Source organism: Sprattus sprattus (genome assembly GCF_963457725.1).
Source record: "Sprattus sprattus genome assembly, chromosome: 9".
Lineage (NCBI taxonomy): Eukaryota > Metazoa > Chordata > Actinopteri > Clupeiformes > Clupeidae > Sprattus > Sprattus sprattus.
In genome coordinates this window covers 23,838,676-23,857,725 of record NC_137928.1, presented here as the reverse complement: position 1 = coordinate 23,857,725, position 19,050 = coordinate 23,838,676, and the positions used below count along the sequence as shown (strand labels likewise).

General features: G+C 42.1%; 2 protein-coding genes across 3 annotated transcripts; both read right to left on the bottom strand.

Annotated features, from left to right (window-relative positions):
* Window positions 1–1,766: 1,766 nt before the first annotated feature.
* On the bottom strand, window positions 1,767–5,226 carry psmd8 (proteasome 26S subunit, non-ATPase 8). The gene is made up of 7 exons (XM_080844222.1): window positions 5,093–5,226; window positions 4,384–4,456; window positions 4,144–4,246; window positions 3,818–3,983; window positions 3,612–3,712; window positions 2,940–3,051; window positions 1,767–2,814 (listed from the first exon to the last, which is right to left on the bottom strand). The coding sequence occupies exons 1-7, from the start codon at window positions 5,201–5,203 to the stop codon at window positions 2,677–2,679; spliced, it is 804 nt and encodes a 267-aa protein (XP_080700348.1). The 5' UTR covers window positions 5,204–5,226; the 3' UTR covers window positions 1,767–2,676.
* A 6,543-nt stretch (window positions 5,227–11,769) lies between these two features.
* Window positions 11,770–18,961, bottom strand: ehd2b (EH-domain containing 2b). 2 transcript variants are annotated; one of them, XM_080844721.1, is made up of 7 exons: window positions 18,784–18,961; window positions 16,990–17,448; window positions 16,703–16,879; window positions 15,061–15,176; window positions 13,527–13,939; window positions 13,231–13,395; window positions 11,770–12,947 (listed from the first exon to the last, which is right to left on the bottom strand). In XM_080844721.1, exons 2-7 carry the CDS (start codon window positions 17,205–17,207, stop codon window positions 12,393–12,395), a joined length of 1,644 nt encoding a protein of 547 aa, XP_080700847.1. In that variant the 5' UTR covers window positions 17,208–17,448; window positions 18,784–18,961; the 3' UTR covers window positions 11,770–12,392. The 2 variants fall into 2 exon arrangements, with proteins under 2 accessions (XP_080700847.1, XP_080700848.1); XM_080844722.1 differs by having other exon boundaries at window positions 15,079–15,176.
* Between the last annotated feature and the right edge of the window lie 89 nt (window positions 18,962–19,050).

Sequence of the window (19,050 nt, the reverse complement as noted above, 5' to 3'; positions counted from 1 at the left end):
GTGAAGATATCTAAATCTGTTGCAAAGCAGACACAGACACAAAGGGATGCCAGCCCTGCTGATGGGGATAGCACTGTCCAGCAACAACCACCCAACAATTCCTCTGCCAATCTACTTCCATTGAGAGAAGCATCAGACCCGGGCTTTACACCACAGGACAATTTGAAAGCAGCCACTGAGCAAACAACAAATCTTAACCAAAATGAACCACCTGCCATCTCTTCTAACCATATCAAATTGGAAAAAGAAACCCTATTGGCAAGTGCAACACAAAAGACAGCTCAGTACACAGACAACGCACCATCAAAGAATACTAAACCAGAACAGAGCAGTTTCACCCAAAACCCATCCTCATTATCATCACACAGACGCTCCTCTGTAAGAGGTACAAATCCTTATCTGAAAGAGGATACACCAAAGACCCTACTTTGTCAAGCAGTCAATGTGCACTCTGACGAACCCATAGTTGTGATAAGTGAATCACAATCAGAAACTGGTTTGAAATCTGTAAGTGTTTCATCTTCACCTCACCAAGAAGAAAAACCACACCATATATTCCAGTCACGACTAAAAGCTTGTAGGAATGCTGCAAGTGTTTTATCTTCATTTAAAGACAAACCAAAGCAAAACAACCTGAGGGATCCTGAACAAATATCCATTATGGAGAGTGGAGTGGTGAATGAAAGTTTTAAATGGGTACCGTTGCAAGTCAACTCCAAACCAGGTCCAAAAGAAGATCCTGCTCCTATTCCGCGAAAATGTTTCGATCGTCCTGGTGTGACGGTCATTTACTGTGAACGTCCAAGCTCTACTGGAACTTCAAAGGAATCTCAGAAGCCAGTGATCACCACACACAGTCCAGGCATATCTTCTGTGTCTACAGACTCACCACACAAAGGGTCTTTCCCTCACTCTGGGCCCACAGCTGACACATTAAATACCAGAGATGAGCAGATGGGCAAGATCAGATCAGACGAGCAAGGCCTAGCTACAGATAAAGGAACACCTGCCATGATGCTTGCTCAAAATCCATCCGATATCTCCCCCCAAGTACATCACCAGATCCACACCAAAATACCAGCTCAAGCTAATCAGGTACAAACAAAGACAAAACAAATAGAAAACTCGCCTCCCAAATTCAGAAACACAGAAAAAAAAGATAAAAATACAAGAATTGAAGAAAAGCTACAGGCTCCAATACCCGCACCACCGTCTCCACAGGCTCACCCACGGTCTGAAGGTCGTTGGCATCCTTTTACCACTGACCGGTCGTGTGTGCAAAAGGTGCGCTGTCAGCACCGTGAGAATGGCAAGCTGCCCAAAAATGTCATGAAATGGTAAGACAACCAAAACTTACACATACAAGTCTGTTGTGCTATGCAGTGTTTAGGCTTTACAATGTATTAATATCACCTGACCATCCACCAACCAGTGAATTTCTTACAGTCTTCCTGATAAGCTTTGATGAGAAATTTCAAGTTTGTAACAAGTGATGAGTCTCTTAATTGCTCTGTCATCTGTAGGCTGAATGTGAGTCAGAACTACTTATGTGAACCATCTTGGGTCACAACAGCATCCCTGGCAGCCTCCATTGCGCTGAGTGTACGACTGGATAGGGAAGATTCTCGTCAGTAAAACAATAATAAAAATGGCATTTGTAAAACCAAATGTTGTGTGCCTCAAGTTAACATCAGCAGAGCAGTTGGCTGAATTATGCAACCTCGACCCCGTAAAAAATGTGTTTAATTTTGAATAAGAACAGTAGATCAGGGGGAAAAAGTTTTATTATGAACGGGCACAACCTGGGACCACTGAAGAAATAATAATTTGCATTTCTCAGATCAAAAGCTGTACAACCCATGAAAGGGTCTAAGAAATTATCTATACAAAAAAAAAAAACAACACAAACTTTCACAGCAAATCTCTGCCAGTTGCTAGGAAACAAGGCAAGGAATGGAGTAATTCTTCTAACACTCCAGAGCAAAATATGGAACAACTAGAATGAGTTGCCCTTTGTGTCTAACCATGTTTGAACCTGAAAATCATGAAGTCAGTCATGAAGAGTCCTTTGCCAAGCATTTCCAGATGTCAATCACCACACTTAAATACAAATGAGGTAAGAGTGGCTGCAATTTAACAAACTTAAGGTGGTGTGAGCCACTTAAACAAGTTTGCTTTTCCATGATTTGCTGTCCGTTACAATGGCAGATTTTACACCCCATAGTGGCCATTTGTATGGAAAAACAAACACTACTACACAGACTTTTAATTGAGAGTTATCTGGTTTGTTTAAAGTATGAATGTTGGCCGTCAAAAGAGTATCTCAAATCAAGAGCTACTGTGACTCTTAAAACTTTATTATTTACTTTGGGACCTAGTACATGGGCATATAAACAAACAAACAGCCTAACAAATGTAATACCACAACACACTCAGCCAGGCACAAGTGTGTAAAAAAAGTATGTTAATAAGTTGGTCTTTTTATTCAGGCCGTGTACTGCAGCACAATCTAGCTGCAGTTGTGTGTATACATATAGCCTGGTGAGTCCACATCTGCTCATCAATAAGGGGTAAAGGCATGTCCAAGTTTGACTGAACATATGCCTATTTGTATGTGTAGGTTTGTGTATGGGTCTGTGTTTGCGTAATGAGGGAAAGTCTGCATGCAATCTCGAACTACACAATCATTTCCAGCTGTCGCGCATACTCAATGACCTGCTGGGCTAATTCTTCTGAGGGAATTGTCACCTCCTCTGTTTTCTGCTGCTGGGAGCTGAAAGAGTAGTATCCATCAGAACTCTGTGTCCAACCCCTCTGTAAGACAAAGAAAAGGACAGGGTTGAAGAGTGGGTCAATTGATGGGCGGGATCTGTACAGTATGATTGTTTTAATCCTTTGAGGTCACACATAAAACAATTGTGTATGTTAGTGTAACTGACCTTCTTAGCATACTCGGTCATCTTCTTAGGTGAGGAGAAGAACAGTACTCTTGTGGCCTCATTGAACTGGATGAGTTCATAAGCCTTCTCTATGCAGCCAGCTATCTCATCACTACCAGGAACAAAGAAGAGGAGTGAGTTGCCGAGGCTTTTCCATCAAACGCAAATCAGTGACATAAGGACAAAATCACACTGACAAGTGGTTGTAGAAAACAGAAGCGGTAGACTTCCAGTTGTCTTGTATGGTTCAGCGGCCTGTTACATGTTCTACTAGAAAGCTAGGAGTAGCGCAATGACAAGTATTGTAACAGTGTTAATTATTGGACAGCGTGTGTTATTCGCGTTTTCCATTATTTAACTGAGCATATCGATTGTTGATCCATTATTGTGCAACAGAATGGCCGATGTTTGACACTGTCCGATAACTGACATAGCTACGCTAGTTGGTTCAACTTTCAGTAGAAATGCAATGCTTATTCATGTTACTGTAGAAACATTTCAGGCATTCTGACCAATCAAAAAAATTGAATATCAACACGACGGCAGGCCCGAAAAAACAACAAAGCTGTTGACTGTGCATTTATTTCATTTCACTGTAGCTGCTTCAATGCTTTCAGTGTGATGGCTGCCATAGTCACTGGCTTAAAGTCATTTTCACACGACTCATCTTACCGGATAGTGTCGAGCAGAATGTCAATGAAGAATGTATAGCTCTCTGCAGGGATATTTCCTTTTGCAAGAAAGACCTTATTGTAACTTCCCTCCATCAGGTACTACAAATGAAAACAAAAAAAGTTGTTAACATCCTCTTTCTTCATTCACTTGTTTGGACAGACATACAAAAACACTAAGCTTCCTAATTAAATGTTTCAAATCACCTGCTCAAGAGAAACAGGATGCCTGATGTATACATTGCTTTGAATGTCTCTAGCACTCAGCCTCTCCAACTCTGTGTGAAACTCAGACACACGATTCTGAGAGAGTAGGAAGAGCAAGTTCAGACCCAATAGCTGGTGCATGTAGGCTGACTCGGGCAATTCATCCCTACAAGAAGCAGATAAAAAAAGTTAAAAATTTCAACCAGAACATGTACAGGTCAATATTACTGAAAAATATACAGACACGAACACAATATATACATTCGTTGCAATATATTGGATTCTTACAAGTATACAGTTTCAAGTACAACAAAACATGAAATTACTTGTAGTCAAAATAATAGCACTTGAGTTGAGCCATGTATCGTTCAAACGAGGGAATATCCTTCCTCAGGATACTCCACAAAGCTCCAATCTCCAACACATCTCCTGCAATACATATTCAGTTTGTTTAAAGGCACATGTGGTACACGCACTGTGTGTGTCATTATGGTGCAAATAATAACCAGGATGAAAGTAATACTTCACACATAAAGATGCAAATGCACTGGAATACGCCTACTCACGCGCAAGAATGAGTTGTTGTTTTGTGAGCTTGGTCCCTGAGGTCGGAAGGAAATTCAACTCCAAAAGAGAGATCTACGAAAAATACAAAAGTCGTCGACAAGGGAATGAGGCAGCAGATATGACGGCACTCTTATTTCTTTGATGAGAACAGAAACTAAGTAGTGGAGGATTCCAATTAGTGGTATAATGTACCACTAATTTACTATTCGATGTCGTAAAACTAGTCCAACTATTTCGGTAAACAAACTAGGGAACGGTTTAAAGTATTATAGATAGTTTAATACCTTCACAAATCTGACAACAAATACATTCTAGTCGTTCTCACCGACTCTGTTGTCAAGATGACGGAGAGGCTAAACTATTTTGAAACAGTAGCTAATGTAGTTAGCCTATCATCATGTTAGCAAACTAGCTAGCTGATAGCATCCACCTAGCCACCGATATGTTATGGTTAACAGTTTACGGCTTTCGCAATCAAATGATCATAATAATAATCAGCACACGTACTTAACGTAATTTCAGTTGAGAAACATATTGTTATTATTCACTTGAGGTGACTCTACTTGTTACCTTGCCTAGCAGGTTCTAGGATAATGTTTGCTAACATTGGCTAGCAACATTGACAGTGGCCATGTCATTCAAAGACCGTAACTAACTCAATTTGGAAATGTTTTGTGGCATCAGAACAAAGAGCAGGTCAATTCTTACCTTAAGTTTAGTCAGGATTTCACCACACTTATTCAGGTTAGGGTTTTTCTTATTCCATTCAGTTTTTAATGTTTCATAAAGCCCTGCAGTTTCTTTCAACACAGACGCCATGGTGATTCTGCAAATTGCGCGACACCGGTTGGACAAATTACGGTAGAAAACTGTCTACAACACGACACGCCTACTTCCTATACGTCACTTCAGGATTGTGTGGCCAAGCTTTAGAAGGAGGAAAATTAAACGAGTCGCCCCCTGGTGGTAGCTTTTTTAAAGCTGCGAGAAATGAATGGGCCGATATCTCGGTCCACATCGAAAAGTTAGTAGAATGGCTTCGAGGTGCATCTTCCGGGGATAATAGTTTATTTTCAGCCTAAATTTGAATTCTTCCAAGCTTTTTTCAACGAGGCGAAAAGGAACCACAATATTTCGTGTCGATGACGTCACCGGTTTGCGCGCCTCACCGAGCCGATGAAAATGTGCTACCTGCACAAAGCATTAATATCAGTATCACTTCTTAATTTATATCACATTTATATCACATATAAATATCGTCTCACGTAGGTACTGCAGGTCTTGGCCGTTGGTCTCTTAATAGCTCCATTGATGCTGATCATTTGCACAAAATATGTGGACCTGAAATTATATTCCATACATTTATATAATTGACTTTCCTTTGTGGCTGCTGATGCAACACTGCACATTGTATAGTTTATTATACATGTTTATTCTGTGTACCTGATGTACACTTGTTAAACTGGAACCACGCCTCTTGACTGTGGCCTCAACAGGTGGCATAGCTGTACTTCCCACCTGATTCAAGAGGACCACCATGGTCCCTGTGCCTAAGAACACTAAGGCCACCAGCATGAATGACTATCGCCCGATAGCACTGACCTCTGTCATCATGAAATGCTTCGAGCAGCTGGTCAAATCATTCATCTGCTCCTCACTTCCACCCACCCTGGACCCTATGCAGTTTGCATACCGATCCAACAGGTCTACAGATGACGCCATCGCCCTGACAGTGGACACCGCCCTCTCCCACCTGGAAAAGGGGAACTCATATGTGAGGATGCTGTTCATTGATTACAGTTCGGCATTCAACACCATCATCCCCTCCAGACTCGTCTCTAAGCTTGTGGACCTGGGACTACTCATCTCCCTCTGCAAATGGATCTACAGCTTCCTGACGGGGAGGCCACAGGTGGTGAGACTCGGTGACCGCACGTCAGCCACAATGATCACAAACACTGGCACCCCCCAGGTGCTTTGCCCTCTCCTGTTCTCCTTGTTCACTCATGACTGTGCGGCAATGCACAGTTCCAACCTCATCGTGAAGTTTGCTGATGACACCATCGTAGGCCTCATCACTAACAATGACGAGTCAGCCTACAGAGAGGAGGTTGACACCCTAACAACATGGTGTCAGGAAAATAACCTCTTTCTCAACATCAGTAAAACTTAGGAGATGATTGTGGACTTGACTGGTAGCATCTCAGTGTGGTTCGGGAGCTGCACAGCCATGGACCGTAAGGCTCTACACGGTGTGGTCAGATCCGCTGAGTTCATCATCGGTAGGAAACTCCCATCCCTTCAGGACATCTACCACACAAGATGCCTCCGAAGAGCTGGCAGGATCCTAAAAAACTGTCATCACCCATCCTTCGGACTGTTCACCCTGCTGCATTCTGATAGGCGGTACCGAAGTATCCGGTCTCGCACCCGCAGACTGGAGAACAGTTTCTATACTAAGGCCATCAGACTTCTAAATGGACAATAATGCACTCTCGTCACTTTACACCCGCCACTTCACACTCGCCACTTTACTTTGCACAGTCTGACTTTCACTACTGTTTGCACTACACTTGCAAAATTGCACTACCCACATACGTGAAGCGTCTATGTCTCTGTGTTTCATGGTTAGTATAGGTCCTAGGTTAGTTCAGGCTATTATGTGTATTACAGTGCCTTGCACAAGTATTCACCCCCTTGGATGTTTTACCCTTTTATTGCTTTTATAAATCAGTCATGGTCAATATAAGTTGGCTTTTTGGAGAAAAAAAATCACAAAAAAGCCCTCTTTAATGTCAAAGTGAAAACAGATTTCTACACAGTTATGTAAATTAAATAAAAATATGTAATGAAAATAAGTGATTGCATAAGTATTCACCCCCTTTAAATAGACTGACCTAATTCAACAGAGGTCCAGCCAATTGGTGCTAGAAGTCTCACAATTAGTGAAATGGAGATCAGTGTGCAGTGAATGTGTCTCAAGTGATTGTAGTACAACGACACCTGTGTCTGGAAGGTCCATTCACTGGTCAGTATTCAGTAATCAGTATTCCTGGCTATTGTTACACCATGAAGACCAAAGATCACTCTAAGCAACTCAGAGAAACGGTTGTTGAAAAGTATAAGTCAGGGGAAGGATAAAAAAAAATGTCCATGGCACTAAACATCCCCTGGAATTCTGTTAAATCGATCATCAAGAAATGGATGGATTATGACACATGTGTAAATCTGCCTAGATCAGGCCGTCCTCACAAACTGAGTGACCTTGCAAGAAGGAGACTAGTAAGAGAGGCCACCAATAGACCTATGACTACTCTGAAGGAGTTTCAAGCCTCAGCAGTTGAGATTGGAGAAACTCTACATACAACAACTGTTGCCCGGTTTTTCACCAATCAAAGCTTTATGAAAGAGAACCACTGTTGAAAAAAGTATCGACTACAGTTCGCCAAAAGGCATGTGGGAGTCTCCATGGTCAAGTGGAAGAAGGTTCTGTGGTTTGATGAGACCAAAGTGGAGCATTTTTTCAACAGTCTACTATTATTTGTCTTTCATAGGTATATCTTAGGTTTAATTCTTATTGTTAAGTTATGTTCTGTTATATCATGTGGAGTACTTACATGTTATGTTATGTCTTATTATGTTATGTTAGTGTGGTATAGTGTCCTGTCCTAAGAATTTCAGTGCCCAGTCCGACTCTGTTGTTCTGTGCATCTGACAATAAAAGACTTGACTTGACTTGACATCATTTTTATTTTGGCCATAGACCCAATGTCGGTTAGCACAGTCATTATAAAACTTGGTTGCACTTAAGCTTTATGTGACTTTTAAGAGAAAAGACTTCTTATAGTGAAAAATACTGTACGCCCTAATTTGATCCTACAGTGTGGTTACACTGTACCTGCTTTTTGATCATCACAGATATGGTACAACAACCTTCTCGGGGTAGGGGTTAAATGCTGTCGTCTTTGGAGAGTATTGAGTATGATCAAGTGAAATGGTTATACCTAAAGTAAATAATATGACTTAATTTGGTCCTGCAGTGTAATACTGCACCAGGGTGAAATGATCATCACACAGACATTACAAACATGTAAGTGGTCTTGAAGATAATATTTGTTTTGCTGGTCCTGGTCTTGACTCTGTCTTTCTCATTTGGACTTGATCTTGACTTCAATTCAATTCAATTCAATTCAATGTTATTTGTATAGTGCCCTAACAATACAATTACCTCTAGGCGCTTAACAGAGCCCAGAGCCTAGACCCCCTTAGTGCATGCACAATGGCAACAGGGGCAAGAAAAAACTCCCTGTTAGGAAGGAAGAAACCTTAAGCAGAACCACGGCACATAAGGGGGGGGACCCATCTGCTTGAGGTCGGCCGGGTGGAGATAGGAAGGGGGGAAGGGGGAGGGTTGTGTGGCAGAAGGGGAAAGGAAGCAACAGGGGTTGTACACAGCCAGCAATTGGTCGCGGGACATAGTATGTATAAAGACATCCGGTGGTAAATACATGATAGGACTTGGACCTAAACCTCTCTGGATGTGGTCTTTATACATTCTAGACGAGTTTTGGTCTTGGCTTGGGTTATTAACTCAGTCTGTGCACTATGTGCCTGTGCTCCAGGCATGATACAAAGCAAAAATCTAAAAAACATGATGTCACCAAATATATCACAGAAATACATCAGTTAGCAAGCTAGCTTTCATCAGTACTAACTGTTCTGTTGATATGTGAAATAAGACTGTTGGCTGTTAGCTAGTTAGCTCATGAGTAACACAAAAATGCTTATTGCCAGAGATACAAATTTAATCGGAAGTCTCACAGATATATGAAATATCACAGTTAAGTCACATATCACAGATGATGTCACGGCTCAAATGCAAGTATAGTGCAGGGCAATGGAACTATGCACTGAGGCCAATCAGTAACACATACAGTGCCTTGCATAAGTATTCACCCCCTTGGATGTTTTACCCTTTTATTGCTTTTATAAATCAGTCATGGTCAATATAAGTTGGCTTTTTGGACAAAAAAAAAACACAAAAAAGTCAAAGTCAAAGTGAAAACAGATTTCTACACAGTTATGTCAATTTAATAAAGATATGTTATGAAAATAAGTGATTGCATAAGTATTCACCCCCTTTAAATAGACTGACCTAATTCAACAGAGGTCCAGCCAATTGGTGCTAAACGTCTCACAATTAGTGAATTGGGGATCACTGTGCAGTGAATGTGTATCAAGTGTTTCTAGTATAGTGACACCTGTGTCTGGAGGTCCATTCACTGGTCAGTATTCAGTAATCAGTATTCCTGGCTATTGTAACACCATGAAGACCAAAGATCACTCCAAGCAACTCAGAGAAAAGGTTGTTGAAAAGTATAAGTCAGGGGAAGGATAAAAAAAAATGTCCAAGGCACTAAACATCCCCTGGAATTCTGTTAAATCCATCAACAAGAAATGGATGGATTATGGCACATGTGTAAATCTGCCTAGATCAGGCCATCCTCACAAACTGAGTGACCGTGCAAGTAGAAGACTAGTAAGAGAGGCCACCAAAAGACCTATGACTACTCTGAAGGAGTTTCAAGCTTCAGCAGCTGAGATTGAAGAAACTCTGCATACAACAACTGTTGCCCGGGTTCTTCACCAACAAAGCTTTATGGAAGAGAGCCAAAACTCATATCAAGTATCAACTACAGTTCGCCAAAAAGCATGTGGGAGTCTCCATGGTCAAGTCAAAGAAGGGTCTGTTGTCTGATGAGACCAAAGTGGTTGTTGTATGCAGAGCCTCTCCCATATCAGCTGCTGCAGCTTGAACTTAGCAGTTTGAGTAAGTCCATAATTATCCATAGGCTAAATGAGTCATTGCACGACTCCAAAATAATAGTCTATTGCAAAGTAATATAGGAAGATAAAAAAGATCTTAAATCATGACAAGTTGAGAAGTCTGTGCTCCATATGATTCTCATTTAATAGCCATTTTAAAACTTCATTACAACTTGTTTCACTGTCAACCACCAGAGGATGCACTTGAACCATTTCTGAATGAATGTTTTTCCAGGCTGTGCTTCGGACTGTCAAGAGGTGAGGAATTCCCCATGTTGCCACTGTTACGTACATGGAGAATCCTGTAAGTATGGACTTGGTGCGAGGATATCCCACACAGAGGGTGGTGTTCTTGTGCTGTGAGTCAAGCCTTGCGGTGTAATTCCACTGTATATGTTTCCTGACACAGGAATGACCGTTACCATGTAAACCAAACAGAAACAGTAAAAAAAGGGAACTGCGTTGCGATGGCAGCGGCTCATGGAAGAGGGCATGGACCTTCCCCCTAAGGACTACAGGGTGTTATGAGAGTCTGGCATTCTAATCATGCTGAGAAACAAAGTTGGTTTAATCATGTGATATAGCTTTATGAAGCACAGAGAGGGTTTGTTTGCTATTAGTCTACTTCAAACAACAGAAGTTTACTTTCTCTCTCTCACTCCTTCTCTCTCTTTCTCTCTCTCACTCACACACACACACACACACACACACACACACACACACACACACACACAAACACACACAGAGGCACTCACACGTATAGACCTTGGAGGCTGGCACTTGAGTTCTCAGAGAAAAGTCCAAATAGGGAACGTTTCAGTTTTTCAGGGAGATTCGGTGGGTAAAGCTTAAGCCTAAGTCGAGGGAAACTTAGCGGACCTTCTGAATTGAGATATTAATAACTCTGGGGCCCGGCCCACCACATTCTTGGCGTGTGAGTCACACTGTAAACCAGAGAGTGCAGCAGAATGGGCCTTTTGCCATGTTTCTTTCCAAAGGAGGAGTATATGTTTGGAGATCCCCCCCCCCCACCTCCTCCTAAGAACCGCTCTCACCCTTTACTCCATCTCACACACGCGTACATTTAAACAAAGCGTCATACCTGTACAGCCTTACAACAGCTTGCAAGACAGTTCACAACATATTGTAAATTAATAATGATCACTTGAAGTTCTTGGTCAGAGGATTGGAAAATGACTAAAGAAGTGAGAGAGTGAGCGGACTAGAAAATGGAAAATGGTGGTATGACGTTTTGGCACAGAAGACTGTGAGTCACTGTTTATCTGGTCTGTAACTGGGAGACTAACTGTGAGACCTATTTGAGCAGGAGAACAAGCCTTTCAGTATGCTTTGTGGTTATGCCAGTCTATAAATTTGCACTGGTGAAACAAATTTTACAGGATAGACTGCCAGGAAGGCTGTCTTTAATGTAAGTTATGTATGTAAGTAAATGTACTTCCCCAAATCCAAACAAGAAATGGAATTCAGAAAGGAAACGATTTGATAGAAATGACTGACTAAAACAAAATGGAGTTGGTTCACTTTATTTGAAGCAATAAAATGACAAAGGATAACATACAAAATGCTGGTGAAGCTGTATACAGTAGTAGCAAAAGTTTTTGTTTCATTTTTTCATAGTTTCTACTTGTGTGACATAGTTGTGTTTAACATATCATGTGACATTCACTCAGAAGTTGCTCTGTTTAGTACAAAAATAATAGTTACAAAATCGCAGAGAGAAAACAGAAAAAATACATACATTGTGCCATTTTGCACAAATGGTATGGGAATCGGAAAAGCTGAACTAAAAAGCTTTAATTAGGGTTACCCAGCAGAAAAGCTTGCCACAAAAAAACTTATGTTCATAACTATATACATAGGTGAGGGCTCATTGTCATTTACGTTTGTAGGACTAGCAAGCACTTTGTTTTTAGGCTTGCCTTCAATCAATGTTATTCAACACAAAACAAGTTGGAGGGTAGCACCAAGCCCTCTCCCGAAAAAAATACAGAAGATCACTACATTGGTGATAATTCACTTACTTCAGTGACTTGGTAAAGTTGCTGACATTTACTAACAATAACAAAGCAAGTGTAGACTGACGGGACCGAACAAACATAGCAGCAATGGTGACAGCTCTTTGGTAGAAATCAGTGTAAGTGTGGTGGGCAGTGTGGACTGCTTATATATCAGAGCCTTTCTGGCGCCTTTTGGATGGTGGCACCAGGCGGGCTGGCAACTCAGGTGGGAGCCCGTGTCCGTCCAGTTTTACTTCAATCAGGTGGCTGGCCAGAGCGAACTCCTCATCGTCCAGCATGCCGTCACGGTCCACATCCGATAGCTTCCAGATGCGACCCAGCACGGAGTTTGGCAGGCGTGTGCTCACCATCCAGTCCTTTGCCTTGGTGCCACTGAGCTTACCCTCATTGGGTGCCAAGTTGTAAAAGATCTCATCATACTTGGGCTTATCTTTGGTCACGATCCAGTCCTCCTCCTCCCCGTTGCCCTCTCCATTCACCTCCATCTGACTGAAGGGGTCGCCCTCTTGGAAAGGCCCACCACGGGTACCCATGAAAGCCCCGCCCTGGACCCCAGGCTGGTCCCCTGCCTCCAACTCTTCCTGGCGAAGCAGGGGCATCAGTTTGGCAATGTCAGAGGCCAGGAGCTCATCCAGTGCAGCCATTAGGTTGGGTTTCAAAGGTTTGAACTTGGTAAAGTCATGAACCATAAGTTTTTCCTGTCAACAGAATACAGAAAGTGGAACGAAAAAAAGAGGCATTGTCATCAAAGTAGGCTCTGACATTTTACGTACTGAATATAAATAAAACAGATCCCTTTGTATTTCCAATTCATAATGCTAAAGTAAATTGAAAGACCCATATAGATAACTCTTCAAATGTGATATGATTTTTATAGTAAATGAGAGGGACATCTTTTCAGATCAATTCATTATCAATAAACTTTTTTCTAATTGTTTGTTATGTATAAGTTCTAATTCTTAATTATAATCAGAGACATGCCTGCATCTTTGCACAGTCAGGGAAGTCCCCAGCAGAGATATGATGCTGTAGCTGGATCTTGGAAAAGATGACTGGTAGTTGGTAGATCAGATTCTTCTTCTTATTATCTTTCCTGAAGACAGATGGCATCTCCTGCTTCAAATAGCTGATGATGTGGGCATGCACCTGGAGAGACAGATTGGAAATAAGCAATTCCATCACAGCTGACTCAGATGTTAAACATTCATTTTCACCATGTCACTGGTCACAAAGAAAATGACCAGCAATACAAGAGAAGAAAGAACGGAAGGACCCACCCTAACTAGACGAGCCCTCTTGACGAGGTCGTTAAGTTTCCGTAAGGCAGCGTTCCTCGGAAGGTTCTGAATATCACTGAACAAGTCCTCTTCCTCCAGTTCAAACAGCCTTCGGTTATCTGGCACCATCAGCGGCTCAGACCAAAAGGATCCTATGTAGACCCGTAGCACCTCGGGAGAGCCAAACACCTTCCCCAGAGACCACATGAGCGCGCCGTACACCCGCATCAGCTGCTGAGTGTCAACCATGTCGGCTTTGTTCAGCACGACTCGCAGCTTGTCCTCGTTGCCCTTCAACGCATCGATCGCCTCTGAAAACTCGTCAGAGATTTCCAACTTATGTGCATCAAAGAGCAAAATAATTCGGTCGACACGTTCGGCAAACCAGCGCAGCACAGCTGGGAAGTCATACCCTGCAGACAACAGACAAGTGCAAACTTAGACCAAGCTCCAGAAAACAACACTAAGATACAAGATGCGGCACGCCCTGACCTGCCATTGATCAGTAATAAGTTTCCTTTTCTTTATTATTATGCCCCTCATGGTTGTAATGTTGTCATTCACTTTTTTCAGTGATTGCAAACAGGTTTTAAAGAGGAACTTTTATGCTTTTCTGTTTCTTCCCCTCTCATTTAGTGCGTCATATAGCTTTTTGTGCATGTAAATGGTTTGCAAAGTTACAAAGCCCAAAGTACACACCAGAGGAAGTAACTCTCTCCCACAGAAACCATTTTTCTCATCTGCCTGGAATGCCTGGTTGGAATTCTAGCCCTTTTCGTTTGTTACAAGATGATGCTCATAGCACAATCCTTACTGCCTGCCTAGATAACCAATCAGAGCACACTGAGATCAAAGACACAGAGGCTCTAACAGACGTGTACAGTATGAGAAAAATATTTCTCATAGCGTTTTTGGAAATATTGAAGCTTATAAATCTATTGTAGACCCCAAACATTTAATTATACACATAGAAAAAATAGCATAATAGGTCCTCTTTAAAATCCCTTCTGCTTCCACTCTTATGTTCAAAACCATCATGGGTCTTTCCACATTAACATGTGCCAGATGGATTACAGTTGTTTAAGGAAAGTATGAGGTAAATAACACTGTGGAATAACCCCCCACCCCCCCTACAAATCAAGTTAATGTTTTAGGTATGTTAGCATCATGCCAATGTTATTGTGGTTTTTTCATGCATGGATTTTGCAACATGGATGAATCAAGACTGTTGGCGATAAAAGCAGTTGTGTTCTCTAGAAGATTTATGTTGCTCACTCTCAGATCCGTTCCAGCTTGTAGACCATACCAGATGCAGAGAGGAATCTGTTGCTTCAGCATTTGAGCGATTTTTTTCATTTTTTAAATTATGTTTGTATCTGGTGGTTTCCCCTCGCTCCTCTGCTATCTCTTCTCCACATGTAGACGTGCTTGCTTGCTTATGGTGTTAGAGTAAAAAGGATTAGCAGGGTGAGAGGAGACAGGAGAGGGTGCTATTAATCTTGGAGAGGTGCCTCTACTCCTCCCCCCTCCTTACCTTTTGAACTGGCCTCACCTCGGCTCACTCTCTGCTTAGCCCCAGATAGGATGCCTGGAGTGTCAATGATGCTGATGCTCTCTAGGACCTGATTAGGCATCTGGGCACACTGGAACCTGCCAAAAGGAACCAGACGAGGACATTATTAATAGCACAGATGTCGCTGGGACTACGGTCATGGTTTAAGGGTTCCTGAGCTCTGTGTGTTTATTAGTTTAACATTTAGACATTTAGCAGACGCTTATATCCAAAGCGACTTACAAGGATGTATATACATTCTTTTTTACATTTACACTGATAGCACACTGCACATCCGGAACAATTAGGGGTTCAGGGTCTTGCTCTGGGACATATCGACAGGGTATCGAACTAGCAACCTTCTGATTACTTAACGACTTCTCTACCTCCTGTACTACTGTCCCCTAGTATGTATTAGTATGTCCCCCATGTTGTAAGGGAGTACATTTGCATTTGCATTCATTTGCATTCAGTTTCTAAAACATTTGACTTTATGAACACATCCTTGTCTAAATGAAAATATACTCAAAAAGTAATTACATGGAAAAATCATATTTGGGCACATGGATTGAGCTATGGAATATGTATTCAAGAGAGCTATTGTGTTGAGGAAATCAGGGAAAAAGAACTTTCCAGCCATCACCATTTCCACTGTGATTAACAGGGAAGACTTCTTACAGTTCCCCTCCCACCTTGTTTCTTTGTGTGGAAGTGCTCAGGCCGCACAGCACTTCCTGAAGGAAAATGGCCACTAGTGCCAGAATTAAACAATATGGCCCTCTAATGATCTGCCCTTACAACAACAAGGCTGTTTCCTGCCTTAAATGAGTTTCACAACCCCTCCGGTTCCCTTCCAAAGGAAGCAGAAGAAAAGAGGTAGGCAAACACGTTCACAAACACAGCCTCCCAGGCTCAATGGGTTGATGGAAGATAAGATGTTTGCAGCACCACATGGCGGCATTTTCAGTCAACCAGGACATACAGTATCAAACACTTCTTTGTCGCGCCAACCTAACTTAGCCGTTTTATTAGTTAGTGGAAGACTTTGCTTCTGTGAGAAAACATCTTTTATCATACGCGTTGCTACAGCACATTCCTTCCATAGCTTGCTCAACTTGACATTTCTGGGAACGAGACACTGAGCCCTGGCAGTCTGCAGGGTTAACAGGTCAAAGGGGAAAGTTTTACTCAGACTTTCCTTAACTCTGCTTACTTCATCGGTTTGTCTACCCTGCCTCCCTTATCGAGCTCCCAGATTGTACCACTGCACTACACTGTGATGAAAATATTCAAGCTTTCATCACCCTGTCTCGCAATGTCACTCCTTTTCTCCATTTTTCCACAAATAAGGAAAGTACACCCCTCTCAAATATTTGGCATGGACTCTTGAAATTCCAAACTGGGGACAAACTGTCATTTTCAGTTGTTGCGCTGTCTCTTTCTTTCTTTCTTTCTCTCTCTTTTTCTCACCCCTTCCATTCCACACCCCGCGCCTGAACTGGGGGAGGTAGAGAAAAACTTTGTCCAGAATCCAGAACTTTTTTTTACAACCCACCTTCATTTCTCTCCCTCAACCAGACAGATAGGTATCCTTGTACAACCTGTGTGTTCTTTGCACACAAACCTGTTCAGGAAGGAATTCCCGAAGGCGTTGAGTTTGCGGAAGGGTTTGTTGGGGTCCACAATGAGAGCATTTCCAGGGGTGAGCCCCTCCACCTCTCCGTGCATAATGGCTGTGAAGGAGTCTGTTGTTGGCTCTGGTCCCACACGGCTGCCAGGAAAATCCTGCTCCAACAGGTATCTGGGTAATGTCAATATGGAAAGGGTTATTGACTCCTCACTTTTAAGACTCACACCCACACAGAGTAAGCCTAAGTTTACAAAACTTAAACCCTGATTTATTTTTTTTACCTGATAAAAGTAGTCTTCCCTGTAGAGTATTGGCCCACCACAAGCACCATTGGCTTATTGTCGAAGTCTGCATCCTCAAGACTCGGGGAGTGGAAGTCGTTGAAGCAGTAGTGCTCCTCCAGTGGCAGGAGCTTCTTGCGATAGAGGGACTTCAGGCCTTCGGTCACAGTCCGGATCACTTCAGGTGTCTTCTTATCGTTCTTACGCCAACGAGACATTTTGATGAAAGCAGGACTTGAAGAAGTTCTAATAAAAGTATGTGTGTGTTCTTTAGCAACTCTACTCTGTAGTTTTGTTTCCTGGGTGATCCTAAGAGAGCCCTCTTCTTTTTCCTGCACTTATATAATAAACGAGTTCCCTGCTTAGCAATGGGTAGTGAACTCCAAATATAGAGATCTTCAGGGAAGGCTGGTGTTTACAGTCTCTGTGGTGAGTCGGCCTATTTATTTTTAAAGGTCGCTGAAAAAAAAAGAAATAAAAAATACATTAAACACCGACGAATAAACTCTAATAGTTGAAAAGACAATCCACCCAAAATGCTGTTGCTGAAATGTTATTTTGAACCTCCAATCTGGAGAGACTTCTCAAAGTGCAGTGCATTGTCTGTGCATGCCTGGAAAAAGTTCATTTTGGAGAACACACCCAGCTAGTGTCTGCATACGCACACAGACACTTCATTTCCTTATGTTGAAAAGAGTGAGATGTCTTTTCCAGTGGCTACTCTCTGAGGAATGTTCAATTAGCCAACACGACAGAGTGTGGAGAGCAACAGTGTAGTACTTGTGATCTCTGCCATAAACTAACCGTATTCATACAGAGATAAACAATATGCAATTTGTGGGTGCAAGGTTAAGAAATCAAAACCAACAGTAACATAATGCAATTCAAGAAAAAACGACCCATCACACTTCACAGAAAGACACCATAGAAAGAAACCATATACACTAAATATTTAACTAATAAACTGACCAGGAAGAAAGATGATTTAAACTAAAAAGTATTTTTTTTTTAATCCATGACAGAAGGAACCCGCAACACCAGTCAAACTCTTCATAAACAGGGAGCAGAAGGTACCTGTCAAAATTCCCAAGCCACCCGAACTAAGAAGAGCTTACCCTCCACAACGCAAGAATGAAAGGCCCATGCAGAGGGCTGTAACACCCAAGAAGAGCTGGAGTTCTGGATTAAAGCTCCGAACTGATTTTCTGTGCTTTTTTGTTCTGTGCACTCCCCCTGGCTCCTTGCTTTCATACTATGATTCACGAGCTTCGATGCTGATGGAAAATGCCTTGTGGCTTCAGTCACCCAAATTGCAAAAGACTGTTGAATTGAGGGCACATGCTTTTAGAGCTTATTGGCAGAGTTGAGGATCGCATTTGAAAAGTTTGCTACTATTACTCTCTATATATATAACTCGCAATAAGGCTTTGGGAATTAAAAGGCCCAAATGTCCCCTGACCTTCATACTAAAATGTTCCCTTACCTAACATGACCATGAGACTAAGGCATTTTACAACATGCGCAGAGAGCCTGCAAAATTGTTTGATATTTTCAGAACAGCTCCATGGAAACTTTCCATTACAGCCAGGGAAAAATAAGTCCACGCAGTACAATGGCCATCTGTTTTATCAGACGCAAAAAAAAAACTATTTTTACTTACCTATATGCTCTACCTTATTTGAGAAACAACCTGGACAAGGCTCTTATATGCAATGTAATAATCCAATAATGATTGTCTGTTGATTCTTGAAAATAAATTCAGAAAAAAGATGGAAAGGACTTAGGCAAAATTACCATTCAGGGATGAGTCTCCTCTGTTGTTTGCCTGGATGGAGCAGTGTGTGAGGGTACGGGATGGGTGCACTCCAGAGTCTTAACAGGTTTCAGCTGAGATCTGGGGCTGCCAGTTCTCCTCTCTGAGCTCACAGGAACAGTGCAGACGCTCCCACAGAGGACTCAGCTGCCCTGACTGGCTCACTGTTTCTTCCCCGTCTCTCTCTCCCTCCCTCTGAACCGCCTCTTGAGGTGTTCCCTGAAGAGCAAGTTCTGGAAAGTGTTAGG

Coding starts and splice junctions, on each gene's coding strand:
- psmd8 (XM_080844222.1), bottom strand. CDS start 5,203: ATGGCGTCTGTGTTGAAAGAAACTGCAGGGCTTTATGAAACATTAAAA. Junction 3,984..4,143: donor TGCTATTATTTTGACTACAA/GTAATTTCATGT, acceptor TGCTTCTTGTAG/GGATGAATTGCCCGAGTCAG. Junction 3,052..3,611: donor ATTCTGCTCGACACTATCCG/GTAAGATGAGTC, acceptor TGTTCCTGGTAG/TGATGAGATAGCTGGCTGCA.
- ehd2b (XM_080844721.1), bottom strand. CDS start 17,207: ATGTCTCGTTGGCGTAAGAACGATAAGAAGACACCTGAAGTGATCCGG. Junction 15,177..16,702: donor GGGAATTCCTTCCTGAACAG/GTTTGTGTGCAA, acceptor TCCTTTTGGCAG/GTTCCAGTGTGCCCAGATGC. Junction 13,396..13,526: donor AGAGGGCTCGTCTAGTTAGG/GTGGGTCCTTCC, acceptor CTGTCTCTCCAG/GTGCATGCCCACATCATCAG.